This window comes from Zonotrichia leucophrys, chromosome 1 (genome assembly GCF_028769735.1).
Source record: "Zonotrichia leucophrys gambelii isolate GWCS_2022_RI chromosome 1, RI_Zleu_2.0, whole genome shotgun sequence".
In the NCBI taxonomy this organism is placed as follows: Eukaryota; Metazoa; Chordata; class Aves; order Passeriformes; family Passerellidae; genus Zonotrichia; species Zonotrichia leucophrys.
The window spans coordinates 93,624,306-93,641,513 of record NC_088169.1 but is presented as its reverse complement, the minus strand read 5'-3'; the positions used below and the strand labels follow the sequence as shown (position 1 = coordinate 93,641,513).

General features: G+C 37.8%; 1 protein-coding gene across 10 annotated transcripts in view; it reads right to left on the bottom strand.

Annotated features, from left to right (window-relative positions):
- STXBP5L (syntaxin binding protein 5L) overlaps positions 1-17,208 on the bottom strand; it is a 185,245-nt gene that overhangs the window by 76,060 nt on the left and 91,977 nt on the right. For all 10 annotated transcript variants that reach the window (XM_064722676.1, XM_064722666.1, XM_064722730.1 and 7 more), the window contains 2 exons: positions 8,483-8,546; positions 1,517-1,600 (listed from right to left, as the gene is read on the bottom strand). In XM_064722676.1, coding sequence (XP_064578746.1) covers positions 1,517-1,600; positions 8,483-8,546 — 148 coding nt within the window. The remainder of the gene's footprint in view (positions 1-1,516; positions 1,601-8,482; positions 8,547-17,208) is intronic.

Sequence of the window (17,208 nt, the reverse complement as noted above, 5' to 3'; positions counted from 1 at the left end):
GGCACATGTAACCCAGGATTTCAAAAAGATCCCTTTTTAGTGGCTCCCTAAGGGTAGTGGCTTCCCTGAGGGAATTCTAGCAGGTCTGGAACATTATGAACATGGAGCCTGAAAGTCTGGAGTAAAGTAAAATGCCTAGTCACACAATCCTTTTAAAAACAAAATAAGAATCTTGCAATTATTTCAGTATGTTAGAAGCTAGAACAAGTTGCACAAAGTGGAGTACTGACATAGCAAATAACCACTGAGGAAGAAAGCATGGGACTGATAAGAAGGCAAAAAAAGTTCCTGAGAACAGTATTGAAAAATGTGGAACAACTAAATCTGAATTGTATGCGGAATTTTCAACATCCACCCACTCTGTCTCAAAATGAAGAAAAAAGAGGAACCAGCATTAAGAAGATCCTGCTTCATGTAGTCTCATTCTGAGTACAAGAGAGGACAGTAGCAAACACACATCCCCATCCCCACCCTTCCTGAAGAGACCTGTAAAAGGAAGAAGTTGTTCAGCCTTAAGTAATAGAAGGGGTGTAATTTCACAAGTGTTTGCAAAAGCAGACTATCACTGGGAGACAATTCAGTGGGCATGTCTTGAGGCTTAAGTGCTGGCCTATTCAAACTTGTCCTTTGAAACATTTGCTATGTTGATGGTCAGAAACTTAACCTTGAAGCTCAGAGTAGCTTTAATGTGTCTCTGACAGCAGGTCTGAAAGAGTACAGGATCCATATATATTTAGATTGCTTTTTAGAGGGGAAATAAATGGGTATACACTCCTTATACATAGCAAGGTGACAAGATGAAGAAGGAAACAGAACTACAGGAAACCAATTACTGCCAGGATCACTTTAAAGAAAATGCCCTTTTCTACCTTCAGCTGTAGTAGCATTCATGTTCATCCATGGTGAACTTTAGAGGACTGGCAGAACAAAGAATATTCTTTCCTAGGGTTAGTGCTAAAATTATAGTAACTAGGAATATATCTATTTCTCAAGCAGCTTGATTATTGATAAAAAACTGCATCTGTGGTTAACACAGGCTGCTTGCAAATGAAAAGAGACAATTGTGTGATAACTATGACAACATAATTTTGAAAACTGTTTAATCAGATCTTAAGTACTAGGCAATATCAACAACTGTACAAGGCAATTCATCTTCCAATATAATGAATGTTCTAGATATACCCAGTAGAGATTATTATGTAATTCCTATTGTAGCTATATCGCAGGTCAGCTCATTGCTAGACTCTGTTCAACTGAGGATCCCCACAGAGAAGTTGATGAACTTGTCAGGATCAAGGGGAGGACATTCTGTGTCACAGTACACTCATGAGAGCTTAAAGAATCAGAACTAGAGATTTCAGACTTTGATTTCCATTGTCAGTAATTTTCCCAAAAAGCATAGCACAAACAGTATTTCCAGAACCAGCAATGCCTTTAGATAAACATCCATCTGCTTGGTAAGACATATGGCAAACTGCTGAATAATGGCTTTGCTGAATTAATGGAAATTGCTTACCTCATCATAATAAGCCCTCAGATCGGCTCTTTTAGATCGTAAGTCCCAGAACACGATGGTCCCATTTTCATAACCTATCAACAGCTGCACGAGGGAAAAAAACCACAATTACATTTCCTGATTCAAAAGGTACATATAAATATTGAATAATATAAAAAGAAATAGCAAAGTGATGGCCAAGATTGTAATTTGCCCTAAACATAATACCTTGCTTTCAAATTATCTTTCAGTATAAATTACTTCACATTGCTGACAATTTAAGATCTGATGGAAAAAAAAAGGGCTTTATACACCTTTTTTTCCCCTGGATGATTATGCACCTGGACAGTCTTCTCAATAGCATATCTGCTGAAAACCAAAGATGGTAGCATGCTCCTACCAGGTCTTACTTTCCCTCCCCTTGTTGGAGAAAAAAATGTTTGACACCTAAGACACCACCTAAATAACTTCAAATCAAGAGAATCATCAGACTAAACTTTCATTCAGCTACTTATATTCCTTTTATTTATGTTTGCTATTGCTTCAAAACAGTCTCAAGGACTCCTACAGCAGAGAATAAATTGCTTGCATTCCAATAATTAAAATAAATTAACTGATATGTCAATTTTTACTTCTTATAGAACTGGGACTTCATATCATCATGCACACCAGAGAAATACCAGCAAAGATTTCTGAAAATATGAAAGAGAATAGAAACAATAGTCAGGAGAAAAATAAGAATGAACACAATCATATCTCCTTGTCTCCACTGAGAAGAAGTGAAATATTGATCTGGTACTGTAGAGTTACTCTTCATTTGAACAGAATTAATTTCAGATCTTATGGACAAGATCTCGTCTAGCTTATTTAGGTGTCCTGGAAACTGTTTCCCATAGAATCTGTCTTCTTAAGAACGTGTTCTGGACATGAAGACTGGAAATGGCTAAACTGGCAGACTCACATTTCTGTGATAGAATATTTTATAAAACTGGCAATGATAGTTGCAGTTATTCATCATCTGTAAACAGATACATCACAAAATGCAGGCAAGGATTTATAGTTTCTATATAAAGAATTTGTGAAGAATAATGACAAGACAATCTCTTAGCTGGAGAAACCTTAACAGCATCTTTGCTATCACTCACTTTAGCTTGCATGAGTCCTAAAAATGAAATTTGGCTGGGCTGCTAAACAAAACATCACTTTCTTTCCAAGTATAACTGATACATCAATACTGCTACAAAAGAGCCTGGGAGTACTCTCAGTTCTACTGGATATGGCTCTTTTCATTGACAGGAGAGTATTCCTTTTGTGGAATCTCCTAGCTAATCTGGAAATTATTTATAGTTAATATATTTAATACCTGAACACAAACAATAATTACTTATGCTCCTGAATAATTATTCTCCTGAAAAAAATTCAAACTGCCCTGGAAAAATTCCAGAATATTTAATATTTTTGCTCTGGATGGCTCCATCTGGGATTCTGTGTCAGAGTCAGAAAGCATGCAGCTAACTGGATAGCTCTTGTGTCAGGCTGCCATATGGTATTCTGGGATAATGGGCTGCCATTGACACAGTGAACAAGGAGGGTCTCACTGCAGCTGCTTGCTCTGTTGGTACAGCAATCCCCAATGGAAGCTATCTGTATATCCAGGAGTTAGTGATGCTCATAGCAGTTCACTGGAGTAGGTGCAGGTCTGGGCTGTGCTGCACACAGCACTTGGCTTTCAGGCCTGCTCATATCTCTTGGCCACAGGGTAAAAACTTAGCTGCTATTTCTAAAGGACCTTGTAGGCCTCTCCCACTTGATAAAGGCAAGGGCAGCACCTTTGTGCCCTCATCTTAATGTAAGGCAGCATGTCTCATGTGAACATCCTTTTGCTTGACAGTAGAAATGGATATGGCGCTTTAAAAAAAATATATTTTGGGATCTCCAAAGACCAAAATGTTGGCAAGAGCCTCTTCACAGAGGATGGTGCCATGCCCTTACTGGAGGTTCATCCCATGCTACACAGCTTGGGGTTCCCACCCTCCTTTTTGTATTCACTCCAATAAATAGTATTTTAGTAAGTTATGGAGTATGAGTGCCCTCCTTACTGTCATCACAACAAGCACTTGCACCTGGGCATTACACTGGGTACCAAACCAGTTACATTCAGTTTATATCTACCAATATTCTTTTCACCTCAGCTTTTGTACAAATATATTCAGAAAAGGGAAGAAATTGAAAAGCATTTAGTATGTGGCCCTGTTTCTTAATATGCCTTTCTTCCCTGGGGAAGCAGGCTTGCCTTTTGATTTTTATCCCTCTCTTTTGCAAAGATATCATGCTCCAGGTAATTACTAAAAGGTTAAATTCCTTTTATCAGAGGCCGCATTTCACCTGCACTATTGCTGAAATGCTTAATGCACAACTGCACTAAAGAATTGCAAGTTACAAAGTATAATTTCAGGGAAGAAATAAAGGCAAAGAGATTTGCTGCATAGTCAGGAATCTCTCTTTTTGTTCAGACAGTAGTCATGCTGCTTTAGTACTAACACTGTGGTACAGCACTAAAGCCACAACTCCAGCTTGGATGAATGGGATTAGTCTCATTGCCAGGATATTTGTGATGGTCTGGATTCTGATCTGTCTGAACCATAGGAAACTCAAACATTCCCACTCCTCTTGGTCATAGTGATCACTTGGGAGATCTATAAGACAGGCTCTATTTCTGTAATAGAAGTAAAAAGCAAACCATCCATAAATGAAGTTGGAGAGGAAAACCTAGAGAAAGAAAAACAGTATCTCTAAAAGGAGTCAAGGATGGAGAAAACTCCAAAGATTTATCTTGCCTTTCATGGCATTTCATTTAATTACTCATGCTTAATTAGGTTACAAAAAAGGCAGAACATAGGACAGAATTTGGAGAGAGAAGTCCTGGCAAGATCTTCCTTGTTTAGAGGAGTTGTTTCACATTTTGACTTAAATCATTCTTCATCAAGTGCTTTTGATGATGGGAGGAAATTTCTTTTTCACAGTCAGCTAATTACATTCTAGTACATGACAGCAAGCCCCTTCCTTGTCCTGGTTACACAAAACAGCTGGAGAAAAAATCCGAAACAAGCAAGCCTGCCAAACAGGCTTGTTGTTTTAGGTATTATTAGATCTCAGAACTCAGACTCAGAGATAGGAAGTTTAGCCCACCAGCTAATTGTAAATAACATTAAACCTTTTCCTATTAAGCTTTCTCCATTTGCTGGGAAACTGCAGATCATTGCAGTTAATGTCTTTTCCTTTGTCAGCAAGAAAAATCATGTTTGCTACAGATCTGCCACTTATAAATGTCTGTGCACTCCAGTCTATCCCTAATGTACACTTATTAATTGATTTGGCAGACACAGTTTTATTTCATGAACTTAATCACTTGGTCCCCGAATTGTTCTTCAGTGACACACTAAATGCCTAAATTCTCTTTGATGTTTGTCTTCCAGCCATAGCTTGTTAGATTCATAAAAGAGACTTGTCTCCAAAGCCTACCTAGAAGCCACTCTGGAGAAGTTTTGAATGGCAGAAGTCATCCTGAATTGCATTCACTCTTTTGGCACAAGGAACCCTATCACCAGTCAATGAAAAAAACTGGAACTTTTAGGAATTCAAAGGATCTTAATGAAAAAGGTGAAGATACTGCCAGAGAACAAACCTCCCTGGCTTTCAAGTAGATCTCTTATGATTGTTCTAGACTTTGAAAGGTCTGACTATGTTTCAGGACTCTGAACCACTCAGCATTCATAGAAGAAATACTTATTTACTTTAGCAAAACATTCCCAGGTCTATAACCAACTTTGTAATACCCCAGGGAAGGCTATACCACTGGACTCTTGGAAAAGCACTTGTAGAGTAGTAGCCTTGTAGAGTACAAGAACATCTGCATTTTGAGTAATGATTACGACTGATTTGTACCTACTATTAAAAAATTCCTGAAACACATGCAAAGAACACTTCTATCTGCTGCCTATCATGATGTGATGTGCAGAGTCTGACTTCTGCCTCCAATACATTTTGGTGGTCTTTGGTTAGCTTGGTGCTGTGGAGATTAGCAAAGTATGTGGGACTACTATCAAACAGCTATTTAATCTAAGAACACCTCTGCTAAACTAGATAAAAGTCTACCTCTGACAGTATCTTGTACTGAAATGGCCAAGAGCAAATACTAAATCATATGGGAAGAAGACAAGTGTTTGCAACATTCTCGCATATTCTCTCAGTCTAAGTAATTTTCTCATTCAAGTATAGCCATCTCCTCAACTATACATGGTCCTGTTTAACCTCATCTTTAAGAACCTTTTAGGAGAATTCAGCAAATCTCATCAGTTACCTTCCCATGGATTTCTTCTGTGTTAACTTTTCAAGTCTTCCTTGTGATCAGTACATTTTCAGCACCCACAATAGCATTTGGAAAAAGTTTCATAGGTTCTACCCATTGCACATTTGAAAAAGTACTTAATTGTCTTGTTTGGAATCTGACCTGTCAGCTTAATTTGGTATCCTTTTAGTTTTTGTATTGAAAGAGACTATGAGCTGTTTCCATCCTCTTAATATCAACTGTGATTTTTTCAAACTTGGAATCACAATCAGGTGTTTTCCATAGAGAATCTCCCTGTCTCACTAAGTTGTCTCTCATATAGAAAATGCAGTCCCTTCTCTGAATTTCTTTTAGCATTATGTTCATTTTAGACATAGAAGGACAAGCATGATACTCAGTAATCAGCAGGCAGGTCAACAATGCATTTCTTTAATAGCTTTGTTTTGTTTTCTATTCTTCTCTGCACAATGCCTAATTTTGATTTTCTTTATTGTTCACTACTGAGCATTGAGCTGATTGACATTTCCATTGAACTATCAACCATCACTCAAAGCTCTTGATACCAAACAGGAATCATCAGCTCACAGCCATTGTTTTATATGTAAAGCCAGAAATATTTTGCCCTACATGTACCACTTGCCATAATTTACACTGAAATACTTAAAAAGATAGTATTTAACCTGCCATTTTACTGCTGAGTTTCCCAGCCTCCTAAAGTCCAGCAAACCAGGTGACATCAGTACTTAGTCTATCTTCTAGGCTACATATGACCATGTTAAACAGTACAAGTCCCAGGAGCTGCTTTTCCCCCGATTTTTTCCTCATTCTGAATAATGATTGATTTATTCTGCATTCTTAACTAAAGTTTAATGAGACTAGGTTGAAAAATGTAGTTTAATTTATTTCTCCACTGTTGAATTTTTTTAAACTTAGAATTGTCTACTGATTTAATGCTTGGATCTTCTCCTACACCTGTGTACCTTTTACTGATATCTTCCTGTAAACACAATCATTTCTACATTCTGCAAAACTGCAAGTATTTTGTTAGTACCAATTCATTCTTTACACCACTCTCAACCTATCGATATAAAGAGCTGCATTGAGATGGTTTTAGTATACCTTACATTTTCTACTACTGCTCCCCATAAATATTCAATGTTTGTTTTTCATAGGCCCTTGTCTGAATATGCTATTGTTCTTTGAATGCTAGTACTTCATCAGTGCCCGGATGTCTCCCATGTGCCCTCTGAGCAACAAGCACTTGTATTCCCAAGCCAGTTCTCTTTTAACTCTCTTGCCTGGGTCCTTTTTGTCTTCTCCCTCTCTGCTGAAAAATATTTTTAGGTTTCTGTTTGGACACAGTGCATGGCATTCCTGTAAAAAATCTTCACTGACAAGACCATTTTTTAGTAGCCTTTTTTCCTACACTATGTGCCTTAGGTAGCTCAGCAGCAGGTTCTGTTGTGGCCAGCAAACAAGAATGATGTCTCATCAATAAACCTTTATTCTCACCAGGTATTTTGTCAGAGATAATTAAACTGGATTTCTTGATGGCTTCTTGTTTGAGGCTGCAACACTACACTTCAATATGCTTAATTACTTCATTTGACAGTATTCTAAATTGCTTGACCTATTCTGATTCTTCCAGAAAGGCTCACAGAGGCCATGGAAGTTGTTGGCGGGTTGGTTCACAGTTCCCTTCACAATATGGGTAAGTCCAAGGACAAGTGATGCAAATGAAAATCAGATGCAGTCATCAGTGCTTTTCTAGGTACACATAATTCCAGCATATTATCCCCCATATCAGTATCAGAAATTCAAACTGCTGCCAGTTTCTAACAGCTATTCGCTGTTATGTGAGGCACACTGTCAAACAGATACGCCATTTGGAAGATGCAGTACTTTATAAATACACACTGAAATGCAGTCAATAAAAATGATCAAAACCAATGAGAGAATTAAATACCCTTTCCATGCAGGCAAAATGCTCAAATATCAGTAGCAACACATTAAAAAAAAAAAAAAAAGAAAAAAAGCTGTAATAGAACCAGAATTCTGTCAATCATATTTCATCTTTGAAAAGCTGCCATACAAAGGAAGCCAGCTCTGATTTTGCCTCCTGGTGGTATCAGTAACAACCCTAATGCTCTGACTGTATGTTTGGTTTCCACTTGTGCACAGTGAACAGAGTTGAGAATTGCAAAAAGCAGCAAGTTCCAAACTTGGGTTATTATCATGATAATTCTTCTATAAGAAAAGATTTCCTATCTTATAAAAACTCATTATAATGCCTCATAAGTGCATGTTTATCCAAGTACCAAAGTCATGATACAGCTTTTAGTCAAACCTTAATTAGTCAAGCTTTTTTAAACAGAACCATTTAGATAGTTATACATTTCAAGGTACATTGTCTTTGGCATACATTTCAAAGTACAGGATGTTGTCTGCATCACAAATCTTTACTCATTTAATTTGTACAAAGATAATTTTTTTCTTAAGAACAGTAAGATAGTTAAAATTCCTTGCAAACATACACAGAAAGCAGATGATAAAATCAGTGAGTAAGCAAAAGGAAAGAGTAGCAAGGCAAATAAAGGCTATGAAATGCTGCAAAATTTTATACCATTGGTTGTACTCACTTTTCCCTCATCTCTTGGGCTGTCGCTTAAATGTACAACTGGGCCAGGGTGAGTCTTGGTGGATCTGCAATACAAAAATCAATTAAAATCTCTGAATGTTTTTTTTGTAAGAAGAGCTAGATACCTCAGCTTCTAGGTGTGCTAACATGTATCTCCAATGGTTTAAAAATAATTGTAAAAAGCCTGACAGGGTAGTCATAGGTATCTTTTAACGTTCTCCTCTATTTCCTTTTTGCCATTAAAGGCAAAGATTCTCTTTTCTTTATGAATCCTTCCTTCATTTTTTTCCAAATCTCAGTATTCTTCCTATTAAGTAATTTTCCTCCTCTCTCATTCTTACAGCTTTTTTGCCTTTTCTGTTCTCTATTCCATCTCTTTCTGACCCTCTCTCCTTACTTGCTCCATTTGAAGGCTAATTTGCCAAGGATTTACAAAGGGTGCACTGGATTAATTTCAGATACTGATAGCATGACTCACCAAGTTCCAATGTCACTAAAGAAAGGGTTTCAGTAACCTCACCTACACTGCCCTGTCAGGAAGTGTTTTAGCATTACTTCAGCAGAGTTTCAGAAATGGAGCAACTTGCCTCTGTCTGGTCTGTAAAGCCTTACCTCATCTTCAGACCAACTAACACAGTTACACCCACAATGCATGTTCAGTGGGGCTCCTCAGCCACAACACCCATCCTATGAGTCTTTGTAAACCTACAGAGAAATTAATTACTAGCCTTGGCATCCCCTCCCTTTTTGCAACATGTATCAACCACATCATATGCAACTTAGTATTGAGTTGTTAATGTCCAGCACCTGACAGAAAATGCAAATCATAGGAAACTGATTGGACAGATGGAGATTTTTCTTCTTTTCTAACCTGACCTGCAGGCCCTGGCAGCTATAAAAAGCAAGAAGACAAGCACCAGTCCACACTGAATGCCTGCACAGAGGAAGACCTTTCTCCCATCTACCTTCTGGGGTCAGAGTACATGTCCCTTGGAGTTCAGCTTAGGATCTGAACTTGCATGAATGGTCTTGGTTCACCAAAGGTCATCAGGAAAAAAATATGGCAGAGAATGGCAGAGCTCATAAAGTGAAGCGTTTATCTGGAAAGCATCCGTAAAATGACCTAGGCTCCAAGTTTTAAAACAATTTGCAAGAGAATTACAGAAACAAACCAAAACAAGCTTCTCCAGCTGAACTACTCAAAGGATTTTTCTAAAATAATGGCCTCTTCCTTTGGCTGAATGCTGCACTGTAGCAAAACTGGCCTCTCTTCTACAGGTCAGACTCCAAATCAAGACTGAGAGTGGTCACAAAAATTCTCAGACAACTCAAGTATTAAAACACTGTGGACTGATGCATAGCCTCATAAGCTTCTCCTTCCCAGAAGAGTATGCTCCAACTCTCTTAAAAGCATGCACACTCTTCTCTGGCCTCTATACTTTGTCCACATTATGTTTTAAATATTTTAACTATTTAGTCAATGCACCAAAGCTGAGTCAAAGCAGAGAGGCAAAGATCTGAGCTGAGAACAATGAAAAATTACTCCAGACATCCTGAACATGCAGCATATTATTCTCCTACATGAGGTCTCCACCAGCAAGGATTCTGCAAGAGTATTTTGCAGCATATCCCATCACAGAAATGAGATCAGCAGGCAAGCAGTGGACAGACAGTTTATACACTGACATTCTATACAGACTGTCTTTGATGGTGCCAGCAACAAGCACCCATTTCTCCTGAGACATGGAGCAAAACCATTTTTACAGAGATACAGATAGCAGGAGATTTGGCTGTCATTCCTATACAAGCCAACTTACCAGAGGGGACCCCTCTGGGTGAGCTTCTGTTTCTGAGTAACCTGTACTGAAATAAAAATATAATTTGCACAACACCAGGCCTTGGAGCAGGCAGGGCAGGTAGGCAGTGGCAGGGAACTGGGGGGCCAGATGAGGTTGTTGGCAAGCAGTGCTTAGACCTACACATATCTTGTACATCTGTCCTGAGGGAGTACATGTGACAGTTTGGGACAGTTTCAAGTGCTGTTTCTGACGTAGATTCACCTGTCTGAACTGGTCAGAGTATTTTGATGGAAAGAACTAGGTCTGCTTGGAGTATATGCTGCCTATGCAGTGATGCGCAAAGGAGGAAGGGTAGGAACAAGAGGAAAAAACAAGATGAGAAGACAAAGTATAAGAATTTTCACTTTTTAGCCAGATCACAGAAAGATGACATAAGAGAGAGCAGAGGCAAGCAAACATCAGATATGTTTCCCCAGAAGGCTGGGGACAAACAGAATGGCAGCAGAAGCACATGGAGGCTGACAAAGCACAATGGGTTGGGCAGCTATCCCAGGCCATTGAACCAACCAGGATACACGGTTGGATGCTTGGCCATTCCACTCTTGGTACATGACCAGGAATATTGGCAAAATCATGACAAATGGAGGGAGAAAGGAAAAAAGCATAGTGTCTTTCTAAGGTAAAGATTGATTCCATTTAGTCAGCTATTTGTACCTATTAATTTTAAAAGTCAGGAACAGTTTAGATAAATCTGTGCAACCAGTTTCTTTGAAGGATACATATAACATTGCTTACCAAAGAAGGCATCAATTTCTCTTTGGGTAGAAGCAAACTCTTACATGAGTTGTCCTCTACTCTTTAGGCTAAGTATACTTTCATAGTATATAAAAGCTTGTTGTTCCTCTGTAAATGGTATAAAAACCCCTGTCTTTTACAACCAGTCTTGTTTTTATCTTATATTCCTGCAAGGTTTAGCCTCAAATTTCCATACTAAAAGCTCAGCTGAAAGGGGAAACCTTCACTAAATACAATACATTTTCCAATCTCCTCCATTTTCCTCTTGAATTCATTGTAGTTGGGGGATCCTGGGATTTACTGCACTGTATTAACATTGTAGGGTTTGGGTATTTTTTTCTTAGGCACTTTTTGTTTCTTTTAGGAATATTGTAATTTGAATAATTATGCACCTAGTTACTTCTTTAGTTTGTTGAATAACAGCTTTATATACACTATCAGCAAAGTTGATACCAAACACAGCAGTCTGTGCACTGAATGTATGAGATTTTATTTTTCCCCATTGTTTTTCCTCTATATTTGATATAAGTATGTTCTTAGTATTCACAATACCTTACTTCTTGTTATTTTAATAATTTAGTTGTTTTGTATAACACCTGGCTTGCTCTGGCTTCTTCCTTTTTCTTTCACTTCTACTACATATAAGACTGTCAGGTATGCCACTCCATCAAAAGACTCAACAAACCATTCTTTAGTTTTCATACATACATCATTGGTTTCGGAAAAATAAGGATTCAGGGCAAGGGGCCTTTAGTTTTTGTCTTTGTTTCTCACCATTCTATTCTATTTTAACTGACAATAAATTAAATTATTTTTTTCCAAGTCAAGTCTGGTTTCTCCATTGACAGTAGCTGGTAAGTGATCTTCCTGATTTTTCCTTTATTAGTGAACTTTTCCATCTTATTTTTTTTCGCTGTCCTGTTGAGGATGGAAAGTGAGAGAGCAGCTGGGAGGAGGTTTCCCAACCAGCCAGGATCCAACCTCTACAACTTCCTTGATTGCTGAACAGAGGCCAGCTTTGTTTATACATAGGTAAGAGTAAGTAGAGAGCCTATTAAGTTTGGCAGTCATACCATGGCTTCTGTCAGAAAAGCAGAAAGGATCCTTTTCAAATGGTTGTATGTATTTAATGTGCCATCACAGATAAGATCACATACAGGTGACAACAGATGCTCCTGAAGCTTTTTTGATTGTAGAGCCTATTCCCTGGCAGTCCTCCTGCACTGCCTTTCCAGGGCTCCAAGAAACATTGATTTTTTTCTATACACAGCAAGTAAAGTATTTGCATCAAAACTGATTCCTCTTTGGACTACATAACGAGAAATATTCACAAGATGCAGCAAGCATAAAGTTTGGTTTTGGATGAACATGCACAGTCCTATCTTGGGGGAGATGTTTGAGGGAGGATAAAGCAAACAAAATAATCCCAGTGCAGGTGAAGCAAGAAAGAAAGCATTGCTGTGTGTGAAAGCATTGCAACTTCCTCAGTTCTGCAAGACCTTTTTCTCATTGATCTGAGCCTGCCTGATGGCTCAATACAGAAGGAGAGACACAGTAAATCTTCTCTGGTTTGCTTCTCCTGAAGTGATGTTATCTCCCTCTGGATACAGGACTGTGGCAAGGAACCCAAACCTTGTCCTTTGTGCCACACTAAGACCAGGAACTATCTGCCAAAGGCAGATCAGTGCCTCACTTCTTGCATCTCCTTGTCTCCTCAAGGAAGGTATGTATAAATAGAAAGAACAACAATATCTTTTGGAGCCCTGGGGAAGTGCTGCTTGTAAAAGGAGAGCAAGGCATTAGGCTATACAGTCAATTTCTCTTGAGGATAGACATCATGACTGCACTACATGCAGGATTAAACAAAGCAATTATTTAGTTAACTATATTATATCAATAACATTATTTTATAGAACCCATGAAAAACAATCAGAGCTACAGATAACAGTAATTACTGCTTTCATACAGTAAATTATACTGCATGGGGAAATGTCTGCACACAAACTCCATTTTGCCTCAAGTTGTTTTCATGTACATAAAATGTTCTGTTTCCCCTCACTGCTATTACAGTAAAGTTGCCAAGAAGGTTGGAGAGTTGGACACTGTCATTGTGGAACTGCTTACAAAGAAAAAAAAAACCTGCCATTGAATTATATTAAATGCAAAAGCAGAGATCTGACAGCTCCTGGAAAGGACGAAGAGGTGCTGGAAAACCAACCAGATTTGAAGCTATTGTGAATAAAGCACTCTACTGTTGATGACAGATACTTGTGTACAGGCATTCCTTCAAGCTGGCCTTGGGCAGCTGCATAAAAACTAACTAGATCCTATTCCTTGAGAAAGGGAAAAATAAAGAAGAATCAGCAGGTGAAAATAAGGCATAAGTGAAATAGTTGAGCAGGGCATTTTTCATTTCCAAATAGCAGTCAGGGTACAGCTGAGAATGACTGAGAAAATAAAAGCACAAAAAGGATAAAACACAAATCCAAGTCAATACTCAGTAGAAAGAAAAAAGAAAAAAAAGAAGGTCAAGTCTGAAAACTATCAGCAATGATTTGCAGTAAAAAATTTCTGAAATGAAAGCTAACTTCAACAGAGCAAGAAAAAAGTATGAGCTAATGATACAAAACTTTCAATGTTTCATAGTCTTCGTTGACCTTTAAGCACAAATAAACAGACTGCAGAATTGAAAAATGGAACCAAAGATTCCCATGACAGCTGTACAGAACTAAAACTAGGCATTTGCTAAGAAGATACTGATACTTTTGAGTTGTTTTGCACTTCATCAGAAGTTGTTCCTGACAGCAGCAGGTATTAATTTACTTGGTGTGTATTCATTTGGGGAAATGAAAGAGTGGTTATGATGTTAGACATGACTCTTACTCAGAACACCACTGAAATTAAGACAGCAGTCACCATAAAACAGTTTTCAAAAGACTTGTAAGGATGGAAGCTTTTATTTGATTATTTTATCCTACAGTTAGAAAGCTCAAAAAGAAGACTTCAGCAATGGTAGAATCTGAACGCAGCAAAATGTGAAAACCCACAGATGATGTATTCCTCAATCATCCTGGAATGTTTTATGCACTCTAAGAAATTAAGTGACTTAAATACTGTCATAAGAACTTCAAATACCAAGACAATCTTTAAAACAGGTAAAAGTATGCTATGACAAAATAGAATCAAATTAAAACCATTTTCCTTTTGAAAGAAAAAATAGCCTGCACAATTGGGGTACTGTAATGATTTCTGAGAAGGATAAAAATCTGGTGTTATAAAGTGATAGAAGCAGTTAGGAGAGGGGGAAAAGAAAGAAAACATCCACTGCTTTCCCTCACTGCTGTGGATCTACTGAGTTTCCATTTTAGGAAATGGGGATGGGCAAACAAAGGGCTAAGAAAGGAGATACCAAGTTATGGCTCTGTCATAGTTCGGTTCCAGTCTGCCCAATTCTTTGACCTCTCAAATCCCGTAAATTTTGGCAAGTTTCATTCATTAGATAGTGGGGTGTTAAAACACTGGAATCTTACTGGGGGCTCATAATGCATATTTTTCATTTTTGGAGTTCAGAGGAGACATATAAAGATCTTCTTTTCCTTTCCAACACTAGATGACTTTCCCAAATGTATAATCATGCTGTGAAAATTGATCTCATTGTAGTTGGAGTAAATGGAGACATGCTGGGTTCATTGACTATTTTTCTCTTCCAAAGCTGTTTCCAAACATTTGGAAGGAAAAGAGATAAACTGTTTGCTTATTAGAGAGTAGAAAACCAAACAGTATCATGAGCCTCAAACCCCTCTGGCAAAGGACTATCTCTGCCATATGACAGAGAAATGACAAGTGAAAAAGTTTTGATTTATTCATTCTTAGCTGAGAAGATTGCTTTATTGTGGCCTGAAGTATTGATGATGCATGAGATGATAGAAATGGCTGAGACAAGAATTGCTACCCATACGCTTGTGTTTTTTCTTAGCTCTGTTCAAGGACAGGTCCACTGAGACACAGACAGTGCAGATAATTTAAGAAGGAAATTTCTCCTGTAACTTCCAGAATTGGTTACAACCCAGTTCTGAAAACAATCTAAAAAAGAAAAGAATGAAAAAATAAAAGAAAAAAAATCTCTTTTCTTTGCGTTATTTTCTGTTCAGGCCTTAATTTCTAACTAACACTAGGTTCTGTTTAAACTCACTGAATGTTCTCTCCTAAGAGAAGGCGATAGTCACTTATGATGAAATATATTGCAATCATCTTTTTCACATGTATCTCCACTAGATGCTTCTGAATATGGCATAAAACCACTATCACTCAAAAAAATAGTGCTCCAGAGATCTTTCAGATACAAAAGTAGACAAGAAAATCACAAAAAAGCCCTCTGCACCAAATGTCAACTTTGTAAGTAAAAGTAGCTGCGCAGGACAAGATGATCAGATTTCTTGCATCATATGCAAAGTCTAAAAATGTTGCATCTAAACCAGTTTCCCTTTCAAGTCTTCAAACTACCAAGCCTTTTCACCTTAGTCTTTCCCTGCAACAGAATCATTGTTACAAAAAAAAAAAATCTTGCAGGCATTTGATAGGACTCACTGACAAACGATTTGGTTGTTTCTGAGGGTGAGGGTTACATGGAGGCTTCATGAGAAGTACATACAAATTAGTGAAAAGTAAGAGGGGGTAATTAAAAGGAAGAGAAGTTATGTTGGTAGACCTTCAGTTTTAGAAACTGGATGAGAATTGCATGAAGAGGAATGAACTCCTTAAGGCTTGTTAGAGCAGATGAAACACAAGCTTGACACGCTTAAAATTTTAATTATAAACCCTCAATCTAAGCTGAGGACTTGAATACAGCTGCAGAGGAATGGCTTTTACTGTGGTCTTTCCTTGCCAATAAGCTTGAAAGACATATGATTGCACCAAAGGTAATCCCTTTCCTTCCAAGCTTTATAGAGAATTGTAACATCTTCAAGCTAACCTCAGACTCTGAAATGTTATCATTGACTCAGAATTTAACATAATGTTCTGAGCATCATTGCCCTTTACATTGTTCTTGGTAAGGTTGAAGATTTTCCTGAATTTTACATACATATATTTTCCTGTTTTCTTTTGTCTTTGAAAGCACCTAACACCAACAGACCCTGTGAACTCATACAGCCCAGAACAACCTGATTTTACTGTAAGCAGGAAGTTGGTCTTGGAAATTCTAGAGAAGCCACATTATTTTATGATTCTATAATACTAAAATGTGAAAAATATGCAAAAATTATATGAAAATAATGTGGAGATTAAAAATATAATCAAATCAGAACAAACCCACGGCCCAAAATAAAAGTGTTCTTTCAAACATTTTTCTCAGTACTATTCTAAAGGAAAGTCTACAGTCATAAGTTCATCCCCATGAAGTACATTTAAAGGTAATAACATTTCCTCTAAAAGCTAATCTACATTCCATTTTACATGCAGGAAAGCAACAGTACTGGAAGAGACATCAGAATTTATTACCAGACAGCATTCAAATTACTTTACTGAGTCACCCAATTTCAACTTCAGAGGGACTGTAGCATTTATAAAAGTGGCTGCTGTGGCAAACATCACAATTATTCCCACCAGCCTCCTCCTCTAATACAGAGAAACTAATCTGGAGACACATGGGATCCCCTGTCCACCTGCAAAAGATTGACAAGGACAACTTCTTCCACTCCATATCAAGGAGTACACGGTAAGATTGGATGGAAAGGATGGAGCTTTAGAGAAGCACACGGCTTACATGGATCAATTTATCCTTGTAAGACTGGCAGAACTAGAAGCAGTAATGAATGAATACCTCATTCAATACCTCTGTGTTCACCTTTCAACAAAACAGTACATGGCAAACTTGCTGTTTAGAAGAAGAACCCATTTTGGTAACCATGCAGCACCTCCAAGTACTAAACAAAGTCTATGTTTATTATGTTGTCATTACCTCTTACAACTTATGGAAAGAGAAAATTTTGAAATTCTAGATATTTTCCTGCATAGAAAATACAAAGAAGATAGTTAGGAGGGGTTGCTTGCTTCCTTGAAGGTTCTAGAGAGGGAGCATATGGCACAGCATCTAGCCTATGTCAAAAAAATCAGTTGTGAAGCTTGTAAGAAA